This window comes from Vigna angularis, chromosome 9 (genome assembly GCF_016808095.1).
Source record: "Vigna angularis cultivar LongXiaoDou No.4 chromosome 9, ASM1680809v1, whole genome shotgun sequence".
Classification (NCBI taxonomy): Eukaryota; Viridiplantae; Streptophyta; class Magnoliopsida; order Fabales; family Fabaceae; genus Vigna; species Vigna angularis.
The window spans coordinates 4,483,547-4,509,327 of NC_068978.1; the positions used below are offsets into that span (position 1 = coordinate 4,483,547).

A 25,781-nucleotide genomic window follows, 5' to 3' on the forward strand; every position below is an offset into this window, starting at 1 on the left:
GTTTTTCTTGTGTATCTCATCATTATGAAACTCTTTTAAAATTCAGAAGCAGCAAATTCTCTGTCTGCATTAGAATACCTCGACCCTTATACAGGATCACTCTAAAGAGAAACCTTCGATCCTTACATATATATTTCCAAATTAATTTTTATCAGAATATTTAGTTATAAGACGTGTATGGACTGCGAAATTGATGCTCAATGTAAACCATGCAGAACTATTATTTTGTTACCAGCAGATTTTCCTTGGATCCACATTTCGAACGCAAAAGATGAAAGTTACTCAAACAGTTTCAATTTATATTTGAATTACCATATTTGACTAAATCCAGCACCAAATCAAGCATGTTCAGAATCATGCTTCATTTGTGAGATCACAAGGTAAACGGAATCAAGATATGAATAATTGAGTAACAAGATAAATCAAACTTATTTTCTTTCTTATCTTCTTCATGAACTCAAAATAGAAAGCCATTACACAAATTGTGAGATTCTGCATGTTAAATCTGAAGGTATAAATGGAACTCAAATGTACTATTAGAGAATGTGTATATTCATTTACGCAAAGGGGTGGCTTATATAAGCCTTACATAACAGAGACTAAACTGCCACGTTCTGCATGACTACAAAACAGGAATAAAAGATTCAACGATCTCCTAAATAATAGAGCAGTCTAACAGCTCTTAAAAGGTCCAGGATAGAAGAACAATTGAGTAGCAAACATGAAACAGTTAGTAGTTGGAAGTTAGCATGATCCTGTTCAAATCTTGGAAAGTATATCAAAGTTTGCAATCATGTTTCTGCTCAGTAGTGGGGAGCATAACAAACCACCAAAAGAAAGAAAAAGATGCACAGAGATTGTTTTATTTTTGTTCATTGAAATGGTGGGCCAAGGAAGAAAAGCACTGAATACATTTCATCTGCAATCACAAAAATTAAAAGATTGATTTGAAAGGCAACAATGTCAGTGATGAAGACTCATAACAGAGTTTATATATCCATAAGGAATGACAAAGTATGCTTAATAAATTCCTTTCAATTTCATGGAAGACCCGTGTTGTGTGAGGAAGAACATTCTTATTACGCGGTATTTGTATACATCAAACGAGTCTAAGAATTGCACCTAGTTAGAGGAAAAATGGTATCAGTGGTATGAGAGAAAATTACGTTGATTAATGAGTTTTACGACACTTAATTATACATGTTTTCTATAATTATCTCCACAAATTACATAATGTAGTTCTTGAGTTAGTTTTAATTAATCGTAACAAAGAAACATGCTATCTATCTGGTAATTAAGGGAGGGAGTGTGATTAAAATCGTCACTTTAAAACCGTCATGTAGATTTTAAAATATTTTGTCAAACTGCAATGTTTTAAGTATCTTTTAAGTGGATTTTATGATTATGATTCTGTTCTGTATGGATTTACAATATTCAGAAAAAGATAAAATATATGTGTCTTTATAATAAACAATAACATATTTCTAAATAGTATAATAAAAGAAAAACAGTATTCGTAAATATACTTCAATTTCGTTAATTATTTTTAACTCTTTTAAAAATTGGATAGACAAGTGTGCACAGTAACTTTACTAAAATTCACATGTTTTTATTGTATAATGTTAATGTTAGTAATTATTATATATTTATTTTATAAATTAAAAATATTATTAAGCATAACAGAAGGAAGAAAACATTGTAATCAAAGGTTTAAAGAAGAAAAGAAGAAAAAGAACATTCTAGAAGCGAGACTAAAGATGTGAGGTATTTTTCGAGGAAGCTAACTATATAGGGTAAAATAGGAATTTACTCATGTTGGGGTAAATACGTAATTTTGATATGTTTCAAATAGCTATGGTGGAGTGCACTTTTTATGCCCTAATTTAGGGACAGTGTTAGAATTGGTGTGGACTAAACTAAACTAAATTAAATAATTTTTAACTTTTAAATAAAAAATTTAAACCTTTTTATATAATATAATTAACAAATCCTTTAAGTTGTATATATTAAATTAAAATACACGATTAATATAATAAAATAAGCGCAGAAGTTAATGTCTTCTCATATAAATAATGTTTAATTACAAATGATTTTTCCATTATAATATTTTTAATTCGTACAGGATCTCCTTGAATTAAATGTTACTATTAAGATATATCTAATGAAATTATCTAAAATTTGCTAATAAATAAATTCATGCTACATTTTTTATTTTAGTTTTGCAACGATTAATCTTAAAAGTCCCTCCAATTAAATAAGATTTCAGGAATAAATTATATACTATCATTCTTAAATATTAAAATTTCTTATGTATTAAAACGAAGTGTGCAATTGATTAGGATTACCACGCGTATATAGACAGTGGTAGTTTTTTCATCCAATTAGTATTGGTTTGATAAACCTTATTCTAATTTAGTTTGACATTTTATCCTCTGTGATAAAAAATAGAAAGAAAAATCAATATGAATTAATTTATGTGTAATATAAAATTAAGTCATGATTGGGGTAAAATTTTCATAAAAATTAAAAGAAAATGGAAATTTTGGTTTTTATAAGTTAAAATTAATTTATGCATAATACTGTATAACTTATTTTATATATATATTTTTAAAAATTCTAATTTTAATACATGAAGAAATTTATTTTACTTTTTTTTTAAATTTTTTTATAAAAGAACTCGCCCAAAAATATATTTATAAGAACAAACACTCCTTCCACCCTTTATTTACAAGAAAGAATTTTTGGAGAAAAAATGTTTTTGTTTTAAGATATTTTGGCAGTTTTAATAAACTTTAATTTTTGTTTTTTCTTACATGGGAATTGATTTAAAAGAGAAATTAGTGAGTGATTTAGGATATTTATCTTTCATATTAATTTTGAAATAACTATTTTTTTAACCTTAATAATAAAGATTAAGTATGATGTAATAATTTTTATTACACATGATAGTGTAAGAGATCTATAGCAACAATATCCAATCATCTTTTTTTCTTTGTTTTTGTTTTTATTTTTTGTATTTTTCTATGATAACTTGTTGGCGAAGGAGTCAATGTGTTTGCAATATAAAAACGAGGAGCGAAAAAGCCACAACATAACATAAATTCTCCTTCATCTCTGTGTGATCGATCTCCTCTTCCATTCGTATTTTCTTTCTTTTCGATGTCTCATTCAACCTACAAACACAGATTTCAGTGTTCACCAAAATCAATGGATAAAATTGTTGGTGTCGGTTTCCGTCCTACGGAACAAGAGCTCGTCGATTTCTACCTCAAACACAAGTTGCTGGCTGATGATTCCGGTGTCGACGTTATCCCTGTCATTGATCTCTGCCAAGTAGAACCTTCCGATGTACCAGGTAATCTAAAAATCGAAGTACTGAACATCCCTTTTGTCATCTTTATTCTTCTACTAATCTTTGTCATTGTTGTGTGATCCTTTTATTGTTTCGAACAGGGATGCTTGCAAAATCACGGATACGATTTGGTAACCCAGACTGGTTTTTCTTTAGTCCGGTCGATTTCAAGTATGCAAACAGTAAAAGGGTTAACAGGAAAACAGAGAAAGGATTCTGGAAAGCCACTGGAAAAGACCGTGATATTAGGAGCTGGAACAACAACACACTGATTGCCACAAAGAAGACTCTTGTATACTACACAGGAAGTGTTTCCTGTGGTGTCAAGTCCATCTGGGTTATTCACGAATATCACGCTGTTACCTTTCATGAAAGCAAGGTTTGTTTTTTTTCTTCTCTTGAAATTTTGACACTCTTTGGAAATCATCTTTCTACTAGATTATTATGTCTCTAAATTGTATAATTTTTTAGGTTTAGGTAATTGTTCTGGCTTTAGAAGGTTGTTGTTGTTATTGGATTCTTTGCTTCAATCCCATGTTTTTTGTTTCACTCTAATCATCGCCCAATTTTCGTTACTTGTTCTTTCTTAGAGACAAATGGGACCTGGTAGAGCTTATTTTTTCTTGTAAAATTGACTTATGACCTTTCTTTCTGCTTAACTTAGTTAAGTGAGTTTTATTTGGAAGCATATCAAAAAAAGATATTTTTAGTTTATTCCAGTGGGAACCTGCATATAGATGAGCTCTCTTAAATGCCTGCCTATAAGAGTTTAATTAAATCTTCTATCTAAGCGTGCTCAAAATTCATCACCAGTTTTCATCAAGGACTGTCAATTTCTTCTGTATAACCATAGCCTGATTTTTATTGACTTTTGTTTTGTGTGAACTCTATCAAATAAATGCTGATTGTGCTCAAAATTTTGCAGAGGTATTTTGTTTTATGCCGCTTGATGAGGAAATCTGGGAAAACAACTGAAGGGGGAACCGATCCAGTAGTCTGTGGTGAAGAGGAGCCCAGTGAACTCAATGTTTCTGACTACGAAAATCAGGCAACATCTAAAGAAATTCCATCTGTAAGCTGAATCATCCGTGATGGACATATTTACACTCTGTCATGTGAAACATGCTGAGAACTGATAGTTGTTTTTTACACATTTTTTCAGGGAGGTAAGGTTACTGATAGTTGTTTTTTACACATTTTTTCAGGGAGGTAAGGTTACAGGAGCGGAACCAATCTTTCAGGCTAACTCTCAGTCAGAGACATACGTCTCCCAAATACCACAGTCTTCAACAGAAGAAGCATCATCTTTTCCTGATTATCCATCAAACAATGCCTATTTTAGAAATGAAAATTGTTTTATACAATTTTCATCTAAAATTACAAAGGAAGATGAGTTTCTAAATCGAATTATAGCTGACGAAAATTTAGATATTGACGAAGATAATATCTATACTTTTGTCAATAATTCCATCCGAAAGGTAAATTTTAATATTACTTATATTTATCTTAAGCACTTTTAAAATTGAATGAATCTGATATTTTCATTTGATATCATTACAGGATACAAATATTATGGATAGTTCGTCTATTTATAATGAATATTCTAATAATGAGGAATACCATTCATCAAAAAGATTTAAATTATCCGAAGATGTTATCGATGATGCATCATCAAATCAAGAAACAAAGAAGAGTATGATTTTAGATAATTTTTGTGGAATGGAATCATCTTCTTGTGACTCAGCTTTAGAGATTAATTATATCGAAACTTCTAGTTCTCAGTCTATTTCATAAAGAAAAAAGTGATCAAATATGATATCATCCATCTATAAGTTACTCTTATCAATGTATGTAGATAGCTGTTGGCTGTTATGTATGAGCATTATATTTGTGATATGTAAACAATAAGGTATGTAGTTTACTTCATTTTCTGGACAAAGAACAGACTGTTGTCCTTGACATAGGAAAATGTATTGGTTTATCGATGTATTGTGTGCAATTTCAGAGTTGAATTATATAGTTTGGTAGTTTTTCTAGAGTGAGAAAGAAGGAACTTTAAATTTATGAAGACTGGAGTTATCACCCCTGTATAACTGAACAAAGGATTGTTGAGAGTTTTTTTTCATCTGACTCATACTTAGTTGATGGTTGCTTTTCTGCAGCAAGCTGCCTAATGAAAAGGAGATTTTTCGGAAAATCTATGCATATGTCATATAAGAATCCTTTAAGTATACTTTCCTATCTGTATTTTACATAAGGAATAATTATATGCAGATTGTCTGGTACCAATATTAACGAGCCCTGCCCAACTTTATGCAGCAAGATTTGAGTTGTGATAAAAGAAATGCTTAGAAATCTACATATTCAGATTAGTATTTTCTCTTAACATGCAATGCACACACATCTTATCTACTCATCATATGACTGAGAAGGATAAACCATAAGAAACTACCATTTATAAATGAGCCTAAGGGCATAACAGAAACTTAGATCTTATGATGGTTATTAAGAAACAGTCATATAGGAAAAAATGACTCAAAAGATTCTATATTTTTGTCACAAGTAAATGGAAAAGGCAATGAATTCAGATGGTAGGGGCAGCCAAAAACCTTGGAGAGCAAGTTTCACAGTGATGCAATAACAAAATATTACTCTTTCTTTATTTGATGGTGATATGTTTTTCAGCAATATCTTTATGTTATTCTATATGAAGTTTCTTACCAGTTCTACATTATGAAGTTTCAGAAAACAGTATCAAATTTGAATTTTTAACATAATTAATAAAAAAATTAATTTATGTAATTATCTCATGATTTTTGGTGTACATATTTCTTTATATAATAATTGCAATCACATTAATTATTTTATTATAATAATAAGAAAAGAGTGGATATACATGTGTCGCATGCTTGTGTTTCCACCTGTATATATTTTACTTACACTTATTTTATATATTAGTAAAAACTTTTTTTATAATTGTCTTTTTTTACATAATATCTTGTTATTTTACTTTGCAGCTGTTTTTTTTATATATTTACTGATAAGGAGATATAAAGATGATATATGGTAATAAAAGTAAAAAGACGAAAATTTGAAATTTTTAGAGAAAAATTAAAAGTGACTGTAATGTTTTCTTTGCTCTTTGCATATTTTTTTCTGTGATTGTAATGATAGAGTTTTTAACGAAACTCAACAATAAAATAGTTATTTTGACAATTAATTATATTAATATTTTAATTATATATGTTTTATATTTTAAAGTAAATTATCGATATATAGTCCACCCTGCATAGTCCAATGGTGTGTATAAAGCAAAAGCGTGTAGAACAATAGAATATGTCATTTATTTTCTTTCTATTTTAAGAAGGCAGGAGTGCATAGCACGCACTATGGGCAATTGCTGGTTTTATCTTCAATATTAAACTTATGATGATAATAGCTAATGTTAATGTTAAAAATAACTATTTTTAAAAGAAAATAAAATCAGAATTTGATAAATTTACATGGGACAAAAATAAAAGGTTTTGAACTTCAGAGATATGAAATTGAAAGTTATGTTTTTATTTATATTCTTATTTTTTCATGCCTAATAAAATACTAGAGTAAGCTGACATCAAACTATTGAGTTCAGTAGTGCTGGGAACATCACTTAGAAGTTCTAAGTTTGCATGACTCTACTCAAATCTTGAAAATGTTATCAAACTTTGTGACCAAGTTCTTAGTAAAGGGAAACATAACAATAAACCACCAAAAGAAAAGCAAAAGTGGCCATATATAATTAAACAATTTTCCGTTTATTTTTTGTTGTTGGAAGAGCAATGAATTGAAATGATTGGTGGAAGAAAGAATCTTCGGGATCGAGACTCAAATAATAAACCACAAATCATAGAGTTAACATTAGTTTATATATTAAAATTTTAATTGTAATATAAGTTAATTTTAATAACGTCTATTTTTTTTTCTCTTTTAAAATTGTTTAATGGAAATTTCGAGCACAAATCTACTCTAATATTAACCACAAAGGGTATAACATTTGTATTTATATTTAAAAAAAAAATATTTATTAGAAAGTGACATGTGGGCAGAAGTTTCTTGTTCTTAACTTCTTCATATTCTTTACCATATAAATTATGTACCGAATATATATATATATATATATATATATATATATGGAAAATCAGCATGCAAAAATATATTGTTCTTAAAGAAGCCAAGTAATACAGTGAGGTGAAAATTTAAATGTCTCCTGAAATCCAAACATAATATTTGTCTTGGGGTTATTAAGATATTGTTGATTGTTATTATATATAACCTCTAGAATGTTCGGTTTTCATTTGTTATACGATATCATATATTCTTCCACACAATAAGGTAACACTTAACAGCACATCATGCGTTTCTATGCATTTTCCTTTTTGTAACTTGTCAGCTAAGGAGTAAAGTCAGTCAATGACTTTTCTGCATTATAAATTCATTGCCACAGCACAACACAGCACAACACAAAACAAACACTGAGCTTTGTTAATAGCTGTTTCACCACCTTTGCTTCTCATCTTCCTATCTTTGTTACAACTACAATGGATGTTATAGGATTTGGTTTCAGACCCACAGAAGAAGAACTTGTCGACTATTACCTCAGACACAGGTTGCTGGGTGATGATCCACAAGTCCACGTCATCCCCGACATCAACCTCTGTGAAGTGGAACCTTGGGACGTACCAAGTAATAATCTAAACCTTTAACACTTCATGCATCTTCATGCAACCATCACTTGTTCTTTATCTTTCTCTTATAATTTCTTTACTGTTGTTTGTTTTGTTGTTGTTTGAAACAGTGTTATTAGCGGAATCAGCTGTACCATTCGATCTCCCGGAATGGTTTTTCTTCAGTCCTGTTGATTTCAAGTATTCAAACAGTAAAAGGATTAACAGGACAACCAAGTGTGGCTTCTGGAAACCCACCGGAAAAGATCGTGAGATTAGGAGCTCCAACTCCAACACTCTCATTGCCAAAATAAAGACTCTCGTTTACTACAAAGGCCGCGTTCCACGTGGTGAGAAGTCCAACTTTGTTATTCATGAATACCATGCTGTTACCTTTCACGAAAGCCAGGTTGGTACGCGTTTTGGAGAATTTTAACACTTACTAGAAATAGTCTTTCATGGTTTTTCTTCACCGTTCTAGCCTTTGACATATATGTCAATGGATATTTTAAGTTTTATCATTTATATAGTAAGTTCCAATGATCACGTCATGGTAAGCCAAAACACACCAGCTTGATTTGTTTTGGCTTTTCATTTCCGCGACTTGTATGAAATAACTTCTGATTATGGTCTATCTGGCAGAGGACTTTCGTTTTGTGTCGCTTGACGAAGAAACCTGGGGGAACAACTGAAGATGGAGGTGATGAAGGGGAGAGCAGTAGAATCATGGTTTCTGGCTATGAGAATCAGTCAATAGCAGGAGGCATTCCTTCGGTAAGCTGAAACATTCTTCACGAACATATTAGCACTCTGTCATGTGAAAATGCTGAGAATTGATAATTGTGTGTATTTTCAGGGAAGTACATCTCCTGGAATGGAAACGACCTTACAGCAAGACGAAACGTCTTTTCCAAACTCCTCATTTTACGATGCCTATTTTAGAAATGAATCTAACATTGAGCATTTTTCATATGAAACTACTCAGGAAGAGGAATTCCTGAATTCTATTTTTGTTCATGAGGGTTATGTTAACAATGAACAAAATATAAATAGCTTCTACAATACATTCACCCAATCGGAGTCATTGAGAAAGGTATACCGTGAAAGTAATGATACGGATGCTGAGGCCGTCTCCGAACAGGTAAAGATATAATGTCCAATTTTTTCCAATGATACAATGAGAATCTCCATTTGTTTCTGAACTGTCCTATTACTTTACATTTGATTTCTTTATTTTGAACACATTGAATTCATCTGTTTATTTCCTCTTAAATCATGGCAGGGTGATAATATTACGAATATTCCAACAGTGTTTAGTAGATATCTTAATGTAGACGAATACCATTCATCAAAAGGGTTTGATTCTGAATTATCAGACGTGGATGTCGAGGAAGGTGTAGGTATGCCATCTTCCGTCCATGAAACAAACCAAGAGAAAAAGAAGAAGAAAAAGAAGAGCATATTTTCTATCTTCTAATCATCACAGAGGAATATTTCAAAGAATGCAGTATTCCATGTAGAGGTGAGAAAATCAAACAGATTCATTAGAAAAATGAAGATTACTTTCTTGACGAACGAGGCAGATGCTTCATTTGAACTGATTTTCACTTTAACATACTATTGATATACCGTGCTACATTTGATGTATTGTGTAGGCTCGGAAGGATTTTCTCATTGTGAATCAGAAGAAAAATCAGAAAAGGCTCAAAATAGTTCAAGAGAGAACTTGGAAACCAGAAGCCATCAATCTTCTGATAACACTAGAAAAGGTTCTTTCATCTATATGGAGACAACTTCATCAAGCCAAAGCCTATTTCCACAGTTGTTATATCTTGTCAACGTAGTTTTACGGGTTTTTGTGTGTGTTTGATAACGTTTGTTGGGAAGTATGATCTCGTGTTACAACTTATAAGTACATGTAGTATATGTGAATGTTGATGGTGAGTGCTACCACAGTTCCTTTTCCCGTATCTGTTTTAAGAATTTCATCATTGTAAGATGTGTACACATTTGTTGCCTTTTATAAGTCATTAATTTTCTAATTGCAATCTTAATATCTTTGTAATTAAAATATGATAAAAACTCCTAAAGTTGTTGTCGAAGATCACAATAGCACTATAGTGTTTCAAAGATTCTTTATCACCAAATTAGTGTTTCAAAAATATATAATCGTTATCAAGTGTGTCCTTTTGTGGCTCCAGTCTAGTTCTCCATAAAGACAAACCAGGTGACTTTGATGGACTATTTTGGTGACATCTTAAGGGTAAACAATTATTTATTTATTTATTTTGAACTGAGATGAACTTTCTTATTTGTAACAAATCTAGTTGGTGGTTCTTAAAACCAGTGTCCATTCATATTGAAACGTATCTGAGTAAGCCTATGTTGTCAGTACTGAAGATGTTTTGGTAGGTAGGATTGGTTTTGAAAAAAAAAAAATGATTTTGATTTGTGGAAGGTTATTGGCATATATCTGCAAATTCATTTCAGTCCAGAATTTTATTTTAGAACTAAGCATGAGTTCTGAAATTGATTCTCAATGTAAACATGTGACCAGTATTAGTACATGGAGTCGTCTTTGAGCAGTGTTTCTGTCACCAAAATTAGCAATTCCTGGCCTACTTTTTTTCTGTCAAGGGTAGAAGATTTTGATCTGTAACATGAATGCTTAAGCATAAGAAACCAATACTGTACAAACACCATAAGGACATGGTGGGGGAAACAAAGAGAATTGATTAAAAAGATTCGATGAATGAAGGGATGAAATGGTAAACTTGCGAAGCAAGTCTCACAGTTTCATAAATTCATATTACCACTTTCAGCAATGCTAACTGTTACAAATTTCTTTCTGGAACCTTCATAGGAACCTTCATTTCCAACAAATCTCACCCTACATTGAAAACATAATTTAATCAATAGTTAATTTTAAAGAGTGTAAACCTTATAAAATTTAGATGATTTAAACTGTAAGTACATGTAAAAGCAGTTGTTATAATCTAAATCAAAAGTAATAAAGATAAATTTTGCAAAGTAAAATGCATAAAAAAAGTAATAACTTGCAGGGGGAAAAGCTGAATATGAAAAGCCATTTACGCGGATACTGAAAAAGCGTGGAAGGGAAAAGAATAACTGAGGAGATAACATGGACAGTTAGAGTTCACTATCAGTTCTTTGAAGTTAGCACATGACTCTTTTGAATTCTTAAAATGTATATTCACATTTGGAGTCATGTTCTTGACTAGCAGTGAGGAACATAACAAACCTCCAAAATAAAAAGAAAAAGATGCATAGAAATTCACTACCAATAGTCTTGAAAGAACATTGAAATGGTGGGACATGGGAGAAACTTGGGGACCAAGGTTTAAAGCCATTGATCCTTCTGATAGAGACTCATAACAGATTATATCCCTAACCAATGATAAAATATGTTAAATATAATTTTGTTCATTTCGTAGAAAGTGCTGCGGGTTGTGAGAAAAAATATTCTCATTCTCACGCGGTTTTAATACAATACAAGTTACTGAATTTCTTATTGTATCTGTTACTTCACACATTGAGAAACAAAAATTTCATATATTTATGTATTTGGATTTAGAATCACGATAACATTTCATATATTTAGTCTCAATTTTCTTATAAAATAACCTACGAATAAGATCACTTAGATGCATTATTAGAGTTATTCAGTAATAGTTAACATAAGTGCGTGATCTAACTTAAATTATATGTTAATTAATTTTATAGAGTTATATTATGAACTTTTTATAAAGTTTGAAAGTATGCCTCAAACACGAATATTGAAATATTATTTTCCAACAACAACTTCTTAACGAAGGAGTTAAGTCAGTGAACGTGGCATTATAAATTCAGTTTCATAAGACAACACAAACACAGTGAAGTGAAGTGTTGACAAAAACCAATGGAGATTGTAGGAATGGGTTTTCGTCCCACAGATGAAGAACTTGTCGACTTTTACCTCAAACACAAGTTGCTCGATGATGATCCCCTTGTCCATGTCTTGACTGACATAGATCTTTCCGACGTGGAACCTTGGGAAATACCAGGTAATAATCGAAAGCCAAACTCTCCACGCTTCTTCATGAGATCAACACTGTCCTTTTTCTTGCTCTGATCTTTGCTTTAACTTTTATTGTTTTAAGTAGAGATGTTAGCAAAATCAGTAATAGCATTCAAAACCTCAGAATGGTTTTTCTTCAGTCCTGTTAATTTGAAGTACTCAAATAGTAAAAGGTTTAAAAGGACAACCAAGAGTGGGTTCTGGAAACCAACGGGAAAACCCCGTGATGTTAGAACAGGGGACACCGATACTGTCATTGGGACTAAGAAGACTCTTGTTTTCCAAAGTGGTCATGTTTCCAAAGGTGTCACTGTCAAATCCAACTGGGTTATTCACGAATATCATGCTCTTAACTTTCTCCAAAGCCAGGTTTGTATTTCATTTTTTAAGAAACTTGTAACTCTGCTCGGAAATAATCTCTGTCCTAAACTACAGTGTATAGAAGGAGTGTAAACTAGTCGAACCCAGATGAGTATTTGAAGCCTGGCTTTGACTAGGAAAAAAGTTTGTAAATTTTAAAATATCTCATTTGACTTATGTGCTTAATCTTGACTGTTTGTAGTAATTAGTTCCTCGACAAAGCTTAAGGAGAACCTCTCATGTGACTTATAGAATGTGTTTAATTGATCTTTTCAAAATTCATCATTAATTCTCATCGAAGACTGTCAATTTCTTCTGCATACGTTTGCCTCATTTGTCTTGGCCTTTTACTTTTGTGAATTGTGCCAAATGAATGCTTACCATACTCCAATTTTTTCAGAATGCTTTTGTGTTATGCCGCTTGAAAAAGAAACATGGGAAAACGACCGAAGGAGGAACTGCTGCACTGATCTCTGATGAAGAGGAATCCAGTAGAAGTGTGGTTTCTGACAATGAACATCAGGCAATAGCAGAAGGAGTTCCATCTGTAAGCTGAAGCATCTTTCATGAACATATGTATGCAAACATGCCGAGAATTGATACTTCTTGTAATTATCTATCTATCTATATATATATATATATATATATATATATATATATATATATGACTTTTTCTCTTTTTCAGGGAGGTACTTTTACCGGAATGGAAACAATCTGTCAGGCAAAACATCAGGCGGAAAAATGCATCTCCCCAATCGAACAGTCACTAATTGAATTTGAGAAAGATGACGATGCCTATTTTAGAAATGAAAATAACATTAGGCAGATTCCTTGTGAAACTATGCAAACTGTTTGTGAAATCACACAAATTTCTTTTGAAAGTTTGCAGATTCGCCATGAATTTATGCAGACTCCTTATGAAACTATGCAAGTTTCTTGTGAAACTATGCATATTCCTTGTGAAACTATGCAAATTCCATGTGAAAGTATAGAAGCTCCTAGTGAAACTATACAGGTTCCTAGTGAAACTATACAGATTCCTTCCTTTTGTAAGTATGCAGACCCCATTAGATACTAAACAAATTCCTTCTGAAACTGCACGGATTCTACTTGAACTCCAGAATTCATTATTTGCTAATGAAAGTTTAGTCCCTCAATCAAAGTCATTGAAAAGGGCATATTGCGAAAGCTCTTATATAGATGCACAACTCGTCCCTAAACTTGTAAATAATTATTCTGTAAAGTCCAAATAATATTGATGAGTGTATCTCCTTTTGTTTCTGAATTTTCATGCTGATTTAGTAAGTTAAAAGTTGTAGTATGCTTTATGGTGATTTGAATTTTGTCATATTTTTCACAATGTATAAGGATTTTCTCGTTTAGATTCTTGAAAGATGCTCAAGAAAATGCGTGGTTTGAGTTGGCTTTGATGTTTTGTTGTGATTCATGATCGATTGATGGGTTATTATTTAGACTTAAGAAAAGGCAATCTATTTCTATACCCGTTTTTGCCTTTCGTTGAATCTCTTCCGCTACATAGATCATAGGACTTGAGAACTAAACTTTTTCTTGAGTTTGTTAAATTGTTATATTTTTTTTAGCACTTTTAGAAGTGAATCATTTGTTTATTTTCTTTTAAAACCATTGCAGGACGCTAGTATTAAGGATATTTCAACTATGTATACTGAATATCTTAATTCAGACGAATCTGGTTCATCGAAAAGGCTTAAAACATCATATGATGTTGAACACGGTGACACACATCTTCTATTTTACAGCCAAGAAGCAAGTCAAGAGAAACAAGAAAGTATATTTCAAGATGATTTATGGGGATTGGAGACATCCTCATCTGACTCTACAACAAATAATTCTGTGGAGATCAATTGGAATGAAATATCTAGTTTTGCTTGCACTTAAAGGTCATGGGAAGATCAGCATCATCTAAGACCAAACAATTTCATATGATGCGAACTAAGAACTTCGTACTATTAATGGATTAGTGGTTAGGAGTATATGTTATTAAAAGTAACTTTCTCTGTAATAGTAGCCACTTTATTACAAATTGCAAAATGACAATAGTGCATTAAAATTTAGAAGAATATATAATAGAAAATCTATTATAAAGTATTAGAAACTGGTATATTTAAGATAGCAGATTGTGTAACTAGGAAGTGTGTGGTTATATGTAGTTTGTGGACAGAGTACTTTTTGTAGTGAACTTTTGTCTCTAGGATGCCAAGTGTGTTGTTGAATCAATGTATTATCTGTGATTTTAGTATTTAATAGTATATTTCATTAGTTTTTGGAATACATGAATAATGCAGTTATCTTCCCATATCAGTTGAACAGAGGATTGGGTAGACAACCACTTTATTTTTATATTGCTCAGTTGATCTTTGTTTTTTGAAGCAAGGATGGTTTATTCTTGATTATAGAAAGTGATGCTTGGAAGATGCAATACATAGACAGAATGAATTACCAATTTTTAAAAGGGACAAAAACTAGTGGGGAGCATAAGAAACCAACACTATACAAACACCTTAAGGACACATGGTGGGGGCAACAAAGAGAATTGATTAAAAAGATTTGATGAAATGGTAAACTTGGGAAGCAAGTCTCAAAGTCTCATAAATTCATATTACCAGTTTCAGCAATGCTAACAACTGTTACCAATTTCTTTCTGGAACCTTTATACAAAAGTTCATTTCCATCAAATCTCATCCTACATTAAAACAGAATTTAATCAACAGTTAATTTTAAACCTTTTAATTTAGATTATTTAAAATATAAATACATGTGAAAAGAGTTATTGTTATAATCTAAATCAAAAGTAATAAAATGCATAAAAAAGTAATAACTTGCTGGGGGAAAAGCTGAATATGAAAAGCCATTTACGCGGATACTGAAAAAGCGTGGAAGGGAAAAGAATAATTGAGGTGATAACATGGATGGTTAGAGTTCACTATCTGTTCTTGGAAGTTAGCACATGCATGACTCTTCTAAAATCGTAAAAAGTATATTCACATTTCGAGTAATGTTCTTGATTAGCAGTGGGGAACATCACAAACCTCCAAAATAAAAAGAAAAAGATGCATAAAAATTCACTACCAATAGTCATGAAAAAACATTGAAATTGTGGGACATGGGAGAAACTTGGGGACAAACTGTGTAAGAAGTATGTAAGAATGATGTGGGAAGGGTGTATTAGGTTGTAGAAAGAGTGTAGAAATGATATAGAAAGAGTATAGAAAAAGTGTATGAAGGATGTAGGAAAGATATAAGAAAGTTGTAGGAAGGGTGTAAGAATTGTATAAGAAGAGTGTAACAAGATTGTACGAAGGATGTAGGAGAGTGTAGCAAGGAAAGAGGAAAAATGTACAAAGGGTGTAGAAAGAGTGTAAAAATGAATAAAAGTGGTGTACAAATGGGTGTAGGAAGGGAGTAGAAATTATGTAAGAAGAACTTTTTACTCCTTTCCTACACCATTTGTACACCTTTTTTCTACCCTTACCACACTCTTCTAACACTCTTCTTACATCCATCTTACACCTATTCTATACCCTTCTTACAACTTTCTTACACTATTCTTACACCATTAATCCTTCTTTCTTACAACCTTTCTACATCTTTTCTACACTTTTTCTACACCCCTTTTACACTCATTTTACACTCTTCCTACACTTTTTCTTCACTCTTCGTACATCTTTCCTCTATCCTTACTACACTCTTTCTAAAACCTAATAGACCTTTGATACACTCTTCCCACATTCTTCTTACAACCTTCTAACATCCTTCCTACATCATTTTACACCCTTGCTATAACATTTTTACATAATTCCTACACCCATTCTACATTCTTTGTACACTCTTTATACACCCCTTTTACCCCTTTCATTCTATCTTTCTACACCCTTTGTATAACTTTCCTTTACCCTTACTACACTCTTATTACACCTATTCTATACACTTCTTACACCCTTCTTACAACTCTGTTACACTCTTCTTACATCATTCCTACTTCCTTCGTATAACTTTCTAATATCTTTCCTACTTCCTTTCTATATCGTTCCTACACCCTTTATACACCCCTTTTACCCCCTTCCTACATTCTTTCTACACCCTTTGTAGACATTTCCTCTATACTTACTACACTCTTCTTACACCTTTTCCTACACTATTTTATACCCTTCCACTACAAAAAAGGGGAAATTACCGGCAGCCCTTTATCGACAATCCCTATGCCATGGGTAATGCAGTGGTGATTTTAAATACCAACGGTCCTAGGCCATCGGTAAGTATCTGGATACATTAAAACCCAAATTTGTTATTTCTCTCTCCCATTTCGAGCTTGTTGACCAAATGCCCTATTTCCCTCTCCCTTGCCAATCATTTCCTCAAGCGCATTGTCTCACTGTCGCGGGTGTTCTCAGGCGTAAGTGTGTTTGTGTTTCTTTCTGCATTGTCGTCCTTCATTCAGTCGTGGTAATGAGGCAGTACAACATGCATCATTGACGGTGTGAGGACGAGTTGATGATTGAGGCGGCGCGTTGATTGATTTTCGGTATGATTGGAGCTTTTGTTGAGTTATTCTCCTGCAAGGGTGTTGGTGGATGGTGATTGGGGCATTTATTGCGACTGCTGTGGAGTAGGGAGGGTGTTGGCGTTGCTTTGTTGCGTTGAGGGATTGTAGTAAGGGTTAGTGTTCTGTTCATGTGAATTTTAGCTTTGGCACTTGGTCCTTGTTGATGGATTGGCAAGTGTACCAAATCGCACAAGTAATATAAAATGGTAAGACCAAGTATCGTATCCTAGAGGACTCTCGGCACTAGACAGTTGTGTGATAACTCGATTAATTAAGACTTAAAGAAATAAAGATCATTGGTTTCAGATGCAAAGACAGAAAATTAAATATGAATGCAATTTGATCAATAGCAGAGTAGCACAATGATGGATGTTGTTTGTAATATGGGATGAATATGTTGTTGGGGATTAGATTTCACCAAGTTCCCTCTCATGTATATAAAAATTCTTCTTTATGCATTAATGGTAACGTCACTCACTAAATCTGATGGCAACCCCTTTAGGGACTTCCCATCCAAAGAAGTATCAACTTTACTCTAAGACCAAGAAAGGGAAGTTGAATAAAGGTCCCGGTTGCTTGTGTTCCACATTTTGCACATGTTAAATGTGTTTCTTCTTGGCTAATTGAGGATGAGCAGCAACAAAGCTTCTTGGCAACATAAGTTTCCAAGTCTTTATTATTTGGCCTACAAAACAAGGTAAAGATATTTAGTTAAAGAAGAACAAGCTAAGACTTAGAAAGAAAAGATTAAGTCCTTTATTCAACTTCCCTTTCTTGGTCTTAGAGTAAAGTTGATACTTCTTTGGATGGGAAGTCCTCTTTTCTTTCTAAGTCTTAGCTTGTTATTCTTTAACTAAATATCTTTACCTTGTTTTGTAGGCCAAATAATAAAGACTTGGAAACTTATGTTGCCAAGAAGCTTTGCTGCTGCTCATCCTCAATTAGCCAAGAAGAAACACATTTAACATGTGCAAAATGTGGAACACAAGCAACCGGGTGGCTTCCTTAAGTCAACACCTTTTTCATGAGGAACATGTGGAGCACATGGATGGGAAACAGCTACTGCACATTGGAAGTCTGCACGTTTATCATTTGTTGGCTGATGTAGCTTTCATAGCACACTTCCAAGCTCATCTTTGCCTATAAAAAGAGAGCTTATCACTTGTAAACTCAACTTGAATTGAATAAAGAAATGTTGTAGCTTTCATAGCACACTTCCAAGCTCATCTTTGCCTATAAAAAGAGAGCTTATCACTTGTAAACTCAACTTGAATTGAATAAAGAAATGTTGTTGAATTGGTTCCAGCCACTTCTTCTTCAAGTTCATTGACTTGTGCCTTCTTAGCACACTTATCTCTAGCTTCCTCCCCCCTTGGAAGGCCGTCTGAGCTAGAACCTCTGCCTACACACCTCCAAAACCGCACCAAACCTTCCATCGAACACCTGGTGTGCACCTCCGTTTGCCATTCATCCAACCAGTCCGTTGCGTCATTCTGTCCAAGGAGCTGCTCCATTCTTGAAGCTTGGAGTTGCTTCCATCAAAATCACTTAAACCCGATCCCTCGGTGAAGAAGCCTGTCCTTAATCACCAGTTCATGCAATTCCTAGCATTCCTAGTAATTAAATGTGAAGATCAAGAGCTTTAAGACGACTAAGACTCATACCCTCATTCCTGAGCAATAATACTCTCAGAAGAATTCAACAAGAACTTGAATTGTAAGGAACCTTCCAGCACTCATGCAACTCATGCAAACATGCTATGAATGAGTTAAACAAAGCACGTAATAAGCATAGATGAATTGTAAGGAACCTTCCAGCACTCATGCAACTCTAACAATTCAAATACATGAGAGTTCACAAGGTTACATCATTCCCCAACAACAAATAGAGTTTAGTTCACCATAGACATGGTGAGACTAGATGAATAATGGAAAAGCATGAGATAGCAAAACCCTAAAAGTAGAGGATGGAAGCTTCCGCCTCCAAATCCTCCTTCAGAGAATGGAAGAGTGTGGTGTTGTGCTGCTCCAGCCAGAGATACAAAACCTAGGACGCTTGAGTCCTTTAAGTAGAGCGAAGACAGAACAAAACAAGCCCAAGCCCATGTCGTCGGTGCTCAAGCGCCTCACTTAGGGCTCCTGGGCGGTGAGCGGTGGTCTTCCATGCTCAAGCCTCAGACAGGACGCCCAAGCTTCGTGCTCTTGGCGCTCAAGCGCCCCAAAAAGGGCGCCCAGGCAGTGAACGACTCTCTTCTGCGCTCAAGCCTCAGAGAAGACGCCCAAGCTTCGAGGCTTTATACCCTTTATACACCACTTTTACCCTCATTTCTACACCTTTCCTACACTCTTCCCACACTCTTCTTACAACCTTCTAACAACCTTCCGACATCATTCTTACACCATTCCTATAACATTTCTACACCCTTTATAAACCCTTTTTACCCCGTTCCCACTATCTTTCTACACTCTTTGTACAACTTTTCTATATCATTGCTTCACTCTTCTTACACCCTTGTTACAACTTTTCTACACTCTTTCTATACACTTTCTAGACCCTTTCTACACAAATTTTTTACCACCTTTCTACATCATTCCTACACCCTTTCTACAATCTAATACACATTTCGTACACTCTTTCCACATTCTTCTTAGAACCATCCAACAACCTTCCTAAACCCTTTTTACACCCATCCTATACCATTTTTACATCCTTCCTATACCTTTTATACATCCTTTTTACACCTTCTAACACCCTTTATAAACTTTTTCTATACCCTTACTACTACCTAATACATCTTTCCTATATTTTCCCACATTCTTTTTACAACCTTATAACAACTTTCCTACATCATTCTTACACCCTTCCTAAAATTCTTTTACATCCTTCCTACATCTTTTCTACATCATTCCTACATTCTTTATACACCAATTTGACACCCTTTCTACTATATTTCTACATCCTTCGTACAACTTTCCTCTACGGTTGCTACATTCTTCTTACACCCATCCTATACCTATGTTATATTGTTCTTACATCCTTCTTACAACCGTGTTACACTATTCTTACACTATTCCTACTCCTTTTCTACAATTTTTGTATATCTTTTTTACACCCTTTATACACCCCTTTTACCCCCTTCTACACCCTTTGTAGACTTTTCCTCTACACTCACTACACTATTCTTATACCCTTCCTACAATATTCTATACTCTTCTTACATCATTCTTACATCCTTCTTACACTTTCCTTATACCTTTCCTACTCCTTTCCTACAACTTTATTATAGTCTTTCTACACTCATTCTACAACCTAATACATCCTTCCTACAGTCTTTTCATATCCTTCTTACAACCTTCCAACATTCTTCCTACACACTTCTTACACCCTTCCTACAACATTTTCACATCCTTCCTACACGCTTTCTACACCCTTCTCACACACTTTATAAACTCCTTTTATTCCCTTGCTACACAATTCTTACATCATTCCTTCACTTATTTTATACCCTTCTTACATCCTTCTTACAACTTTCTTACACTTTTCTTACACCATTCCTACAACTTTCTTACACATTTTCCATACCCTTTCTAAACTCTTTCTACAACCTAATACACCCTTCGTACACTCTTCCCATAAACTTTTACAACCTGTCAACAACCTTCCTACACATTTCTTACACCCTTCCTACAACATTTTTACGTCCATTCTAAATTCTTTCTACATCCTTCTTATACCCTTTTTACACTACTTTTACCTCCTTTCTACACCCTTTGTAATCCAATGCTCTACATTTTCTTAAATCTTCTTACGCCCTTCATACACTAATTTATAGCCTTCTTACATCGTTCTTACAACCTATTTACACTCTTCTTACACCTTTCCTACAACTTTCCTATATCTTTCCTACACCCTTTTTACACCCTTCCTACACTCTTCCCACATTCTTCTAACAACCTTCCTACACACTTCTTACACCCTTCCTAAAACATTTTTACATACTTCCTACATTCTTCTTACATCCTTCCTACACCTATTTTATATTCTTCTTACATCTTTTTTACAGTCTTCTTATATCATTCCTACTTCAATCCTACAACTTTCATACATCTTTCCTACACCATTCCTACACAATTTCTAGGACATGAGACACAAAGGTTATGTACTATGAAATGACTTAGAAGGGTAAACTACAAGAAACTACCATTTATAAATGAGCCTAAGGACATAAAAGAAACTTATTATGGTGGCTATTATGAAATCCTATTTTTTTTATAGAATGAGTTTCCGTGTTTTTTTTACATAAGCTTGAGGAACCATAACAAACCACACCATTAAATACCAAAGGACAAATACAATGACTTGGATTGGTGGGACCAACCAGAAAGAAAAATTGACTCAAAAGTCACAAGTAAATAGAAAAGGACAGTGGATATGGTAGCAACGAAAAACCTTTGAAAACAAGTTTCAAACAGATACCAAAATGTTAGTAAGTTTGCATGACTCTACTCAAATCTTGAAAAGGTTATCAAACTTTGTGACCAAGTTCTCAATAAAGGGGACCATAACAATAAACCACCAAAAGAAAAGCAAAAGTGGCCATATTTAATTAAACAATTTTCTGTCTATTTTTTGTTGTTGGAAGAGCAAGGAATTGAAATGATTGGTCATTGAATAAAGAAATATCAACAATAAAATAATAAACCACAAATCATAGAGTTAACATTAGTTTATATATTACAATTTTAATTGTAATATATAAGTTAATTTTAACGTCTATTTTTTTTCTTTTAAAATTGTTTAATGGAAATTTCGTGCATAAATCTACTTTCATATTAGTTTAAAAAATATATTTATTAGAAAGTGACATGTGGGCAGAAGTTTCTTGTTCTTAACTTCTTCATTATTTACCATATAAATTATGTAACGACAATATATATATATATATATATATATATATATATATATATATATATATATATATATATATATATATATATATATATATATATATATATATGTGTGTGTGTGGAAAATCTTCATGTTCTTAAAGCAAGTAAAGTATTACAGTGAGCTGAAAATTTAAATTGTTCCCTGGTCATGAAATCCAGAGATAATTTTTGTCTTGGGATTAATAGGATATTGTTGATTATTATTATATATAACCTCTAGAATGTTCGGGTTTCATTTGTAACATATCATATATTCGTCCACATGATAAGCTAAGACTTAACAGCACAACATAAGTTCCTATGCTTTTCCTTTTTGTAACTTGTCAGCTAAGGAGTAAAGTCAGTCAATGACTTTTTTGCATTATAAATTCATTGCCACGGCACAACACAGCACAACACAACACAAAACAAACACTGAGCTTTGTTATTAGCTGCTTCACCACCTTTGCTTCTCATCTTCCTATCTTTGTTACAACAATGGATGTTATAGGTTTTGGTTTCAGACCCACAGAAGAAGAACTTGTCGACTATTACCTCAGACACAGGTTGCTCGGTGATGATCCACAAGTCCACGTCATCCCCGACATCGACCTTTGTGAAGTGGAACCTTGGGACGTACCAAGTAATAATCTAAACCTCTAACACTTCATGCATCTTCTTGCAACCATCACTTGTTCTTTATCTTTCTCTTATAATTTCTTGACTGATGTTTACTTTTTCTCTTGTTTGAAACAGTGTTATTCGGGGAATCAGACGTGCAATTCGATTTTCGAGAATGGTTTTTCTTCAGTCCTGTTGGTTTCAAGTATTCAAACAGTAAAAGGATTAACAGGACAACCAAGTGTGGCTTCTGGAAACCCACTGGAAAAGATCGTGAGATTAGGAGCTCCGACTCCAACATTCTCATTGCCACAAAAAAGACTCTCGTTTACTACAAAGGCCGCGTTTCACGTGCTGAGAAGTCCAACTGGGTTATTCATGAATACCATGCTGTTACCTTTCACGAAAGCCAGGTTAGTATGCGTTTTGGAGAATTTTAACACTGATTGGAAATAGTCTTTCTTGATTTTTCTTCATTGTTCTATAGCCTTTGACATATATCAGTGGATATTTTAAGTTTTAGCATTTATAAGAAGTTTCATCACGTCATTTTAGCATTTCTTGATTCGTCTTGGCTTTTCATTTCTTCGAATTGTATGGAATAACTTCTGATTATGATCTATTTTGCAGAGGACTTTCGTTTTGTGTCGCTTGATGAAGAAACCTGGGGGAACAACTGAAGATGGAGGTGATGAAGGGGAGAGCAGTAGAATCATGGTTCCTGGCTATGAGAATCAGTCAATAGCAGGAGGCATTCCTTCAGTAAGATGAACATTCTTCACTAACATATTAACATTCTATCATGTGAAAATGCTGACAATTGATACTTGTGTGTATTTTCAGGGAATTACTTTTACTGGAATGGAAACGACCTTACAGCAAGACGAAACGTCTTTTCCAAACTCCTCATATCACGATGCCTATTTTAGAAATGAATCTAACATTGAGCATATTTCATATGAAATTACTCAGCAAGAGGAATTCCTGAATTCTATTTTTGTTCATGACGGTTATGATAATAATGAACAAAATATAAATACCTTCTACAATACTTTCACCCCATCGGAGTCATTGAGAAAGGTATACCATGAGAGTAATGATACGGATGCTGAGGCCGTCTACGAACAGGTAAAGATATAATCTCCCTTTGTTTCTGAACTGTCCAATTACTTTAGATTTGATGTCTTTATTTTGAACACATTGAATTCATCTGTTTATTTTCTTCTGAAATCATTGCAGGGTGATAATATTATGAATATTTCAACAGTGTTTAATAGATATCTTAACTTAGATGAATACCATTCATCAAAAAGGTTTGATTCTGAATTATCAGACGTGGATGTCGAGGAAGGTGTAAGTGTGCCATCTTCCGTCCATGAAACAAACAAAGAGAAAAAGAAGAAGAAAAAGAAGAGCATATTTTCTTTCTTCTAATCATCACAGAGGAAGGTTTCAAAGAATGCAGTATTCCATGTAGAGGTGAGAAAATCAAACAGATTCATTAGAAAAATGAAGATTACTTTCTTGACGAATGAGGCAGATGCTTCATTTGAACTGATTTTCACTGTAACATACTATTGATACACCGTGCTGCACTTGATGTATTTTGTAGGCTCGGAAGATTTTCTCATTGTGAATCAGAAGAACCGGAAGCCATCAATCTTCTGATAACAGTAGTAAAGATTCTTTCATCTATATGGAGACAACGTCATCAAGACAACGTAGTTTTAATGGTTTTTATGTGTGTATTATCACGTTAGTTTGGAAGTATTATCACTTTAAGTACATGTAGTATATGTGAAGGGCTGATGGTGAGTGTTACCATAGTTCCTTTCCTTGTATTACCATGTTTTTTTTTAACTGAGATGAAGTTTCTTATTTGTAGCCAATCTAGTTGGTGCTTCTTAAAAGCAGTGTGCATTCATTTGAAACATATCTGAGTAAGCCTATGTGATCAGTACAGAAAGTGTTTTTGTTGCTGTTCAAAAACATGATGGTATGTCTGTCAGGTCAGATGTTCAATATGCAGTCAATGACATTGTTGTTTTCTTATCCAATAAAGAAGATCTTTAAGCAAATCTTTATTGTTCCAAGACAGCAATATTATGCAGAGAGTTTTACAGTAGACAAAGAGGAAGAGAAACTAGTGTAGTGTATTTCTCATTATCCAACAACGAAAGTACAAGACAATGTATATAACAACAAATGAATGCACATCTAACTGTGTAACAGTAAAACAGTTAAGATAGTTAGGAGTTTTGTTTTATATTCTCAACATACCTCTCTAAAACTAAACTCCTTACAGATTTAACTCCAAGACAATCTCTTAGCTTCTCAAATCTGCTTTGCCTTAGAGCTTTGGTGAAGATGTCTGCTATTTGATCTTCTGTAGGACAGTACACTAGTTCCAGTCTTCTTTTGCCAACTTGTTCTCTCAGATAATGAAATTTGGTCTTATATGTTTGCTTCTACCGTGTGAGATGGGATTTTTAGATAGGTTTATAACTGATCTGTTGTCTATCAATAGCTGGATTGGCTTACAGCATTCAATCTTCAACTCATCCAGAATTGTCTCTAGCCAAGCACACTGGCATGCAGTCTTGGCTGAAGCAATATACTCAGCTTTGCATGATGAGAGTGCTACAACACTCTGCTTCTTCGAACAACAGGAAAACCACGCTCCCATATACTTAATTACATAGCCGAATGTGCTCTTTCTATCCTTTTGATCTCCACACCAATCCGAATCACTCCAAGCTTTTAACACCCCAGTCATTCTGTCAGTCTTCTTGGGAAAGCAGAGGCCAAAATCAATTGTTCCTTTTAGATAGGGCAATATATGTTTGGCAGTAGAGAGATGAGATTGTCTGGGATCACTCATGAATCTACTTACCAGCCCAACACAATAACTAATATCTGGTCTGCTATTGCACACATACCTGAGTGATCCTACAATCTGTTTAAACAAGGTAGCATCAGCCTTTTTGTCATCAGCTTGGATAGACAACTTGGTATTAGCCAACACTGGTACGTTCGCGCTGTTGCAGCCTTCCATGCCAAATCTCTTCAAGACTTCACTAATATATCTTCTCTGATGCACAAGCATTCCATTAGTAGTTCACAGAAATTCTAGTCCAAGGAAGTAACCCAAACTACC

The 25,781-nt window shown here is 33.5% G+C and overlaps 5 protein-coding genes across 8 annotated transcripts; 4 read left to right on the forward strand and 1 right to left on the reverse strand.

Annotated features, from left to right (window-relative positions):
* The first annotated feature begins 3,082 nt into the window (after positions 1-3,082).
* On the forward strand, positions 3,083-5,369 carry LOC108346924 (NAC domain-containing protein 90-like). Its single transcript, XM_017585994.2, has 5 exons — positions 3,083-3,355; positions 3,454-3,731; positions 4,278-4,424; positions 4,558-4,830; positions 4,913-5,369. Exons 1-5 carry the CDS (start codon positions 3,160-3,162, stop codon positions 5,144-5,146), a joined length of 1,128 nt encoding a protein of 375 aa, XP_017441483.1. The 5' UTR covers positions 3,083-3,159; the 3' UTR covers positions 5,147-5,369.
* Positions 5,370-7,604: 2,235 nt separating this feature from the next.
* On the forward strand, positions 7,605-10,115 carry LOC108347236 (NAC domain-containing protein 96). Its single transcript, XM_017586401.2, has 6 exons — positions 7,605-8,074; positions 8,187-8,464; positions 8,698-8,829; positions 8,912-9,196; positions 9,338-9,577; positions 9,711-10,115. The coding sequence occupies exons 1-5, from the start codon at positions 7,930-7,932 to the stop codon at positions 9,530-9,532; spliced, it is 1,035 nt and encodes a 344-aa protein (XP_017441890.1). The 5' UTR covers positions 7,605-7,929; the 3' UTR covers positions 9,533-9,577; positions 9,711-10,115.
* A 1,790-nt stretch (positions 10,116-11,905) lies between these two features.
* LOC128193851 (NAC domain-containing protein 62-like) lies at positions 11,906-14,828 on the forward strand. 4 transcript variants are annotated; one of them, XM_052867995.1, is made up of 5 exons: positions 11,906-12,119; positions 12,219-12,502; positions 12,894-13,040; positions 13,179-13,542; positions 14,144-14,276. In XM_052867995.1, coding segments are annotated over exons 1-5 (942 nt in total). In that variant the 5' UTR covers positions 11,906-11,974; the 3' UTR covers positions 14,146-14,276. The 4 variants fall into 4 exon arrangements, 3 of the variants coding, with proteins under 3 accessions (XP_052723955.1, XP_052723956.1, XP_052723954.1); XM_052867996.1 differs by lacking the exon at positions 13,179-13,542 and having other exon boundaries at positions 11,908-12,119; positions 14,144-14,828; XM_052867994.1 differs by having other exon boundaries at positions 11,908-12,119; positions 13,179-14,284.
* A 7,610-nt stretch (positions 14,829-22,438) lies between these two features.
* On the forward strand, positions 22,439-24,814 carry LOC108347435 (NAC domain-containing protein 96). Its single transcript, XM_017586668.2, has 6 exons — positions 22,439-22,646; positions 22,760-23,037; positions 23,255-23,386; positions 23,468-23,752; positions 23,864-24,103; positions 24,237-24,814. Exons 1-5 carry the CDS (start codon positions 22,502-22,504, stop codon positions 24,056-24,058), a joined length of 1,035 nt encoding a protein of 344 aa, XP_017442157.1. The 5' UTR covers positions 22,439-22,501; the 3' UTR covers positions 24,059-24,103; positions 24,237-24,814.
* A 244-nt stretch (positions 24,815-25,058) lies between these two features.
* Positions 25,059-25,679, reverse strand: LOC128194054 (secreted RxLR effector protein 161-like). The gene has a single exon (XM_052868644.1). It carries the CDS (start codon positions 25,677-25,679, stop codon positions 25,059-25,061), a length of 621 nt encoding a protein of 206 aa, XP_052724604.1.
* Between the last annotated feature and the right edge of the window lie 102 nt (positions 25,680-25,781).

Bases quoted from the DNA above. Each gene is read 5' to 3' on its own strand.
- LOC108346924 (XM_017585994.2), top strand. From the start codon at position 3,160: ATGTCTCATTCAACCTACAAACACAGATTTCAGTGTTCACCAAAATCA. The intron at 3,356-3,453 runs GTAATCTAAAAA...TGTTTCGAACAG, and splicing joins AGAACCTTCCGATGTACCAG to GGATGCTTGCAAAATCACGG. The intron at 4,425-4,557 runs GTAAGCTGAATC...ACATTTTTTCAG, and splicing joins CATCTAAAGAAATTCCATCT to GGAGGTAAGGTTACAGGAGC.
- LOC108347236 (XM_017586401.2), top strand. From the start codon at position 7,930: ATGGATGTTATAGGATTTGGTTTCAGACCCACAGAAGAAGAACTTGTC. The intron at 8,465-8,697 runs GTTGGTACGCGT...TCTATCTGGCAG, and splicing joins TTACCTTTCACGAAAGCCAG to AGGACTTTCGTTTTGTGTCG. The intron at 9,197-9,337 runs GTAAAGATATAA...AAATCATGGCAG, and splicing joins CTGAGGCCGTCTCCGAACAG to GGTGATAATATTACGAATAT.
- LOC128193851 (XM_052867994.1), top strand. From the start codon at position 11,975: ATGGAGATTGTAGGAATGGGTTTTCGTCCCACAGATGAAGAACTTGTC. The intron at 12,503-12,893 runs GTTTGTATTTCA...CAATTTTTTCAG, and splicing joins TTAACTTTCTCCAAAGCCAG to AATGCTTTTGTGTTATGCCG. The intron at 13,041-13,178 runs GTAAGCTGAAGC...TCTCTTTTTCAG, and splicing joins TAGCAGAAGGAGTTCCATCT to GGAGGTACTTTTACCGGAAT.
- LOC108347435 (XM_017586668.2), top strand. From the start codon at position 22,502: ATGGATGTTATAGGTTTTGGTTTCAGACCCACAGAAGAAGAACTTGTC. The intron at 22,647-22,759 runs GTAATAATCTAA...TGTTTGAAACAG, and splicing joins GGAACCTTGGGACGTACCAA to TGTTATTCGGGGAATCAGAC. The intron at 23,753-23,863 runs GTAAAGATATAA...AAATCATTGCAG, and splicing joins CTGAGGCCGTCTACGAACAG to GGTGATAATATTATGAATAT.
- LOC128194054 (XM_052868644.1), bottom strand. From the start codon at position 25,679: ATGGAAGGCTGCAACAGCGCGAACGTACCAGTGTTGGCTAATACCAAG.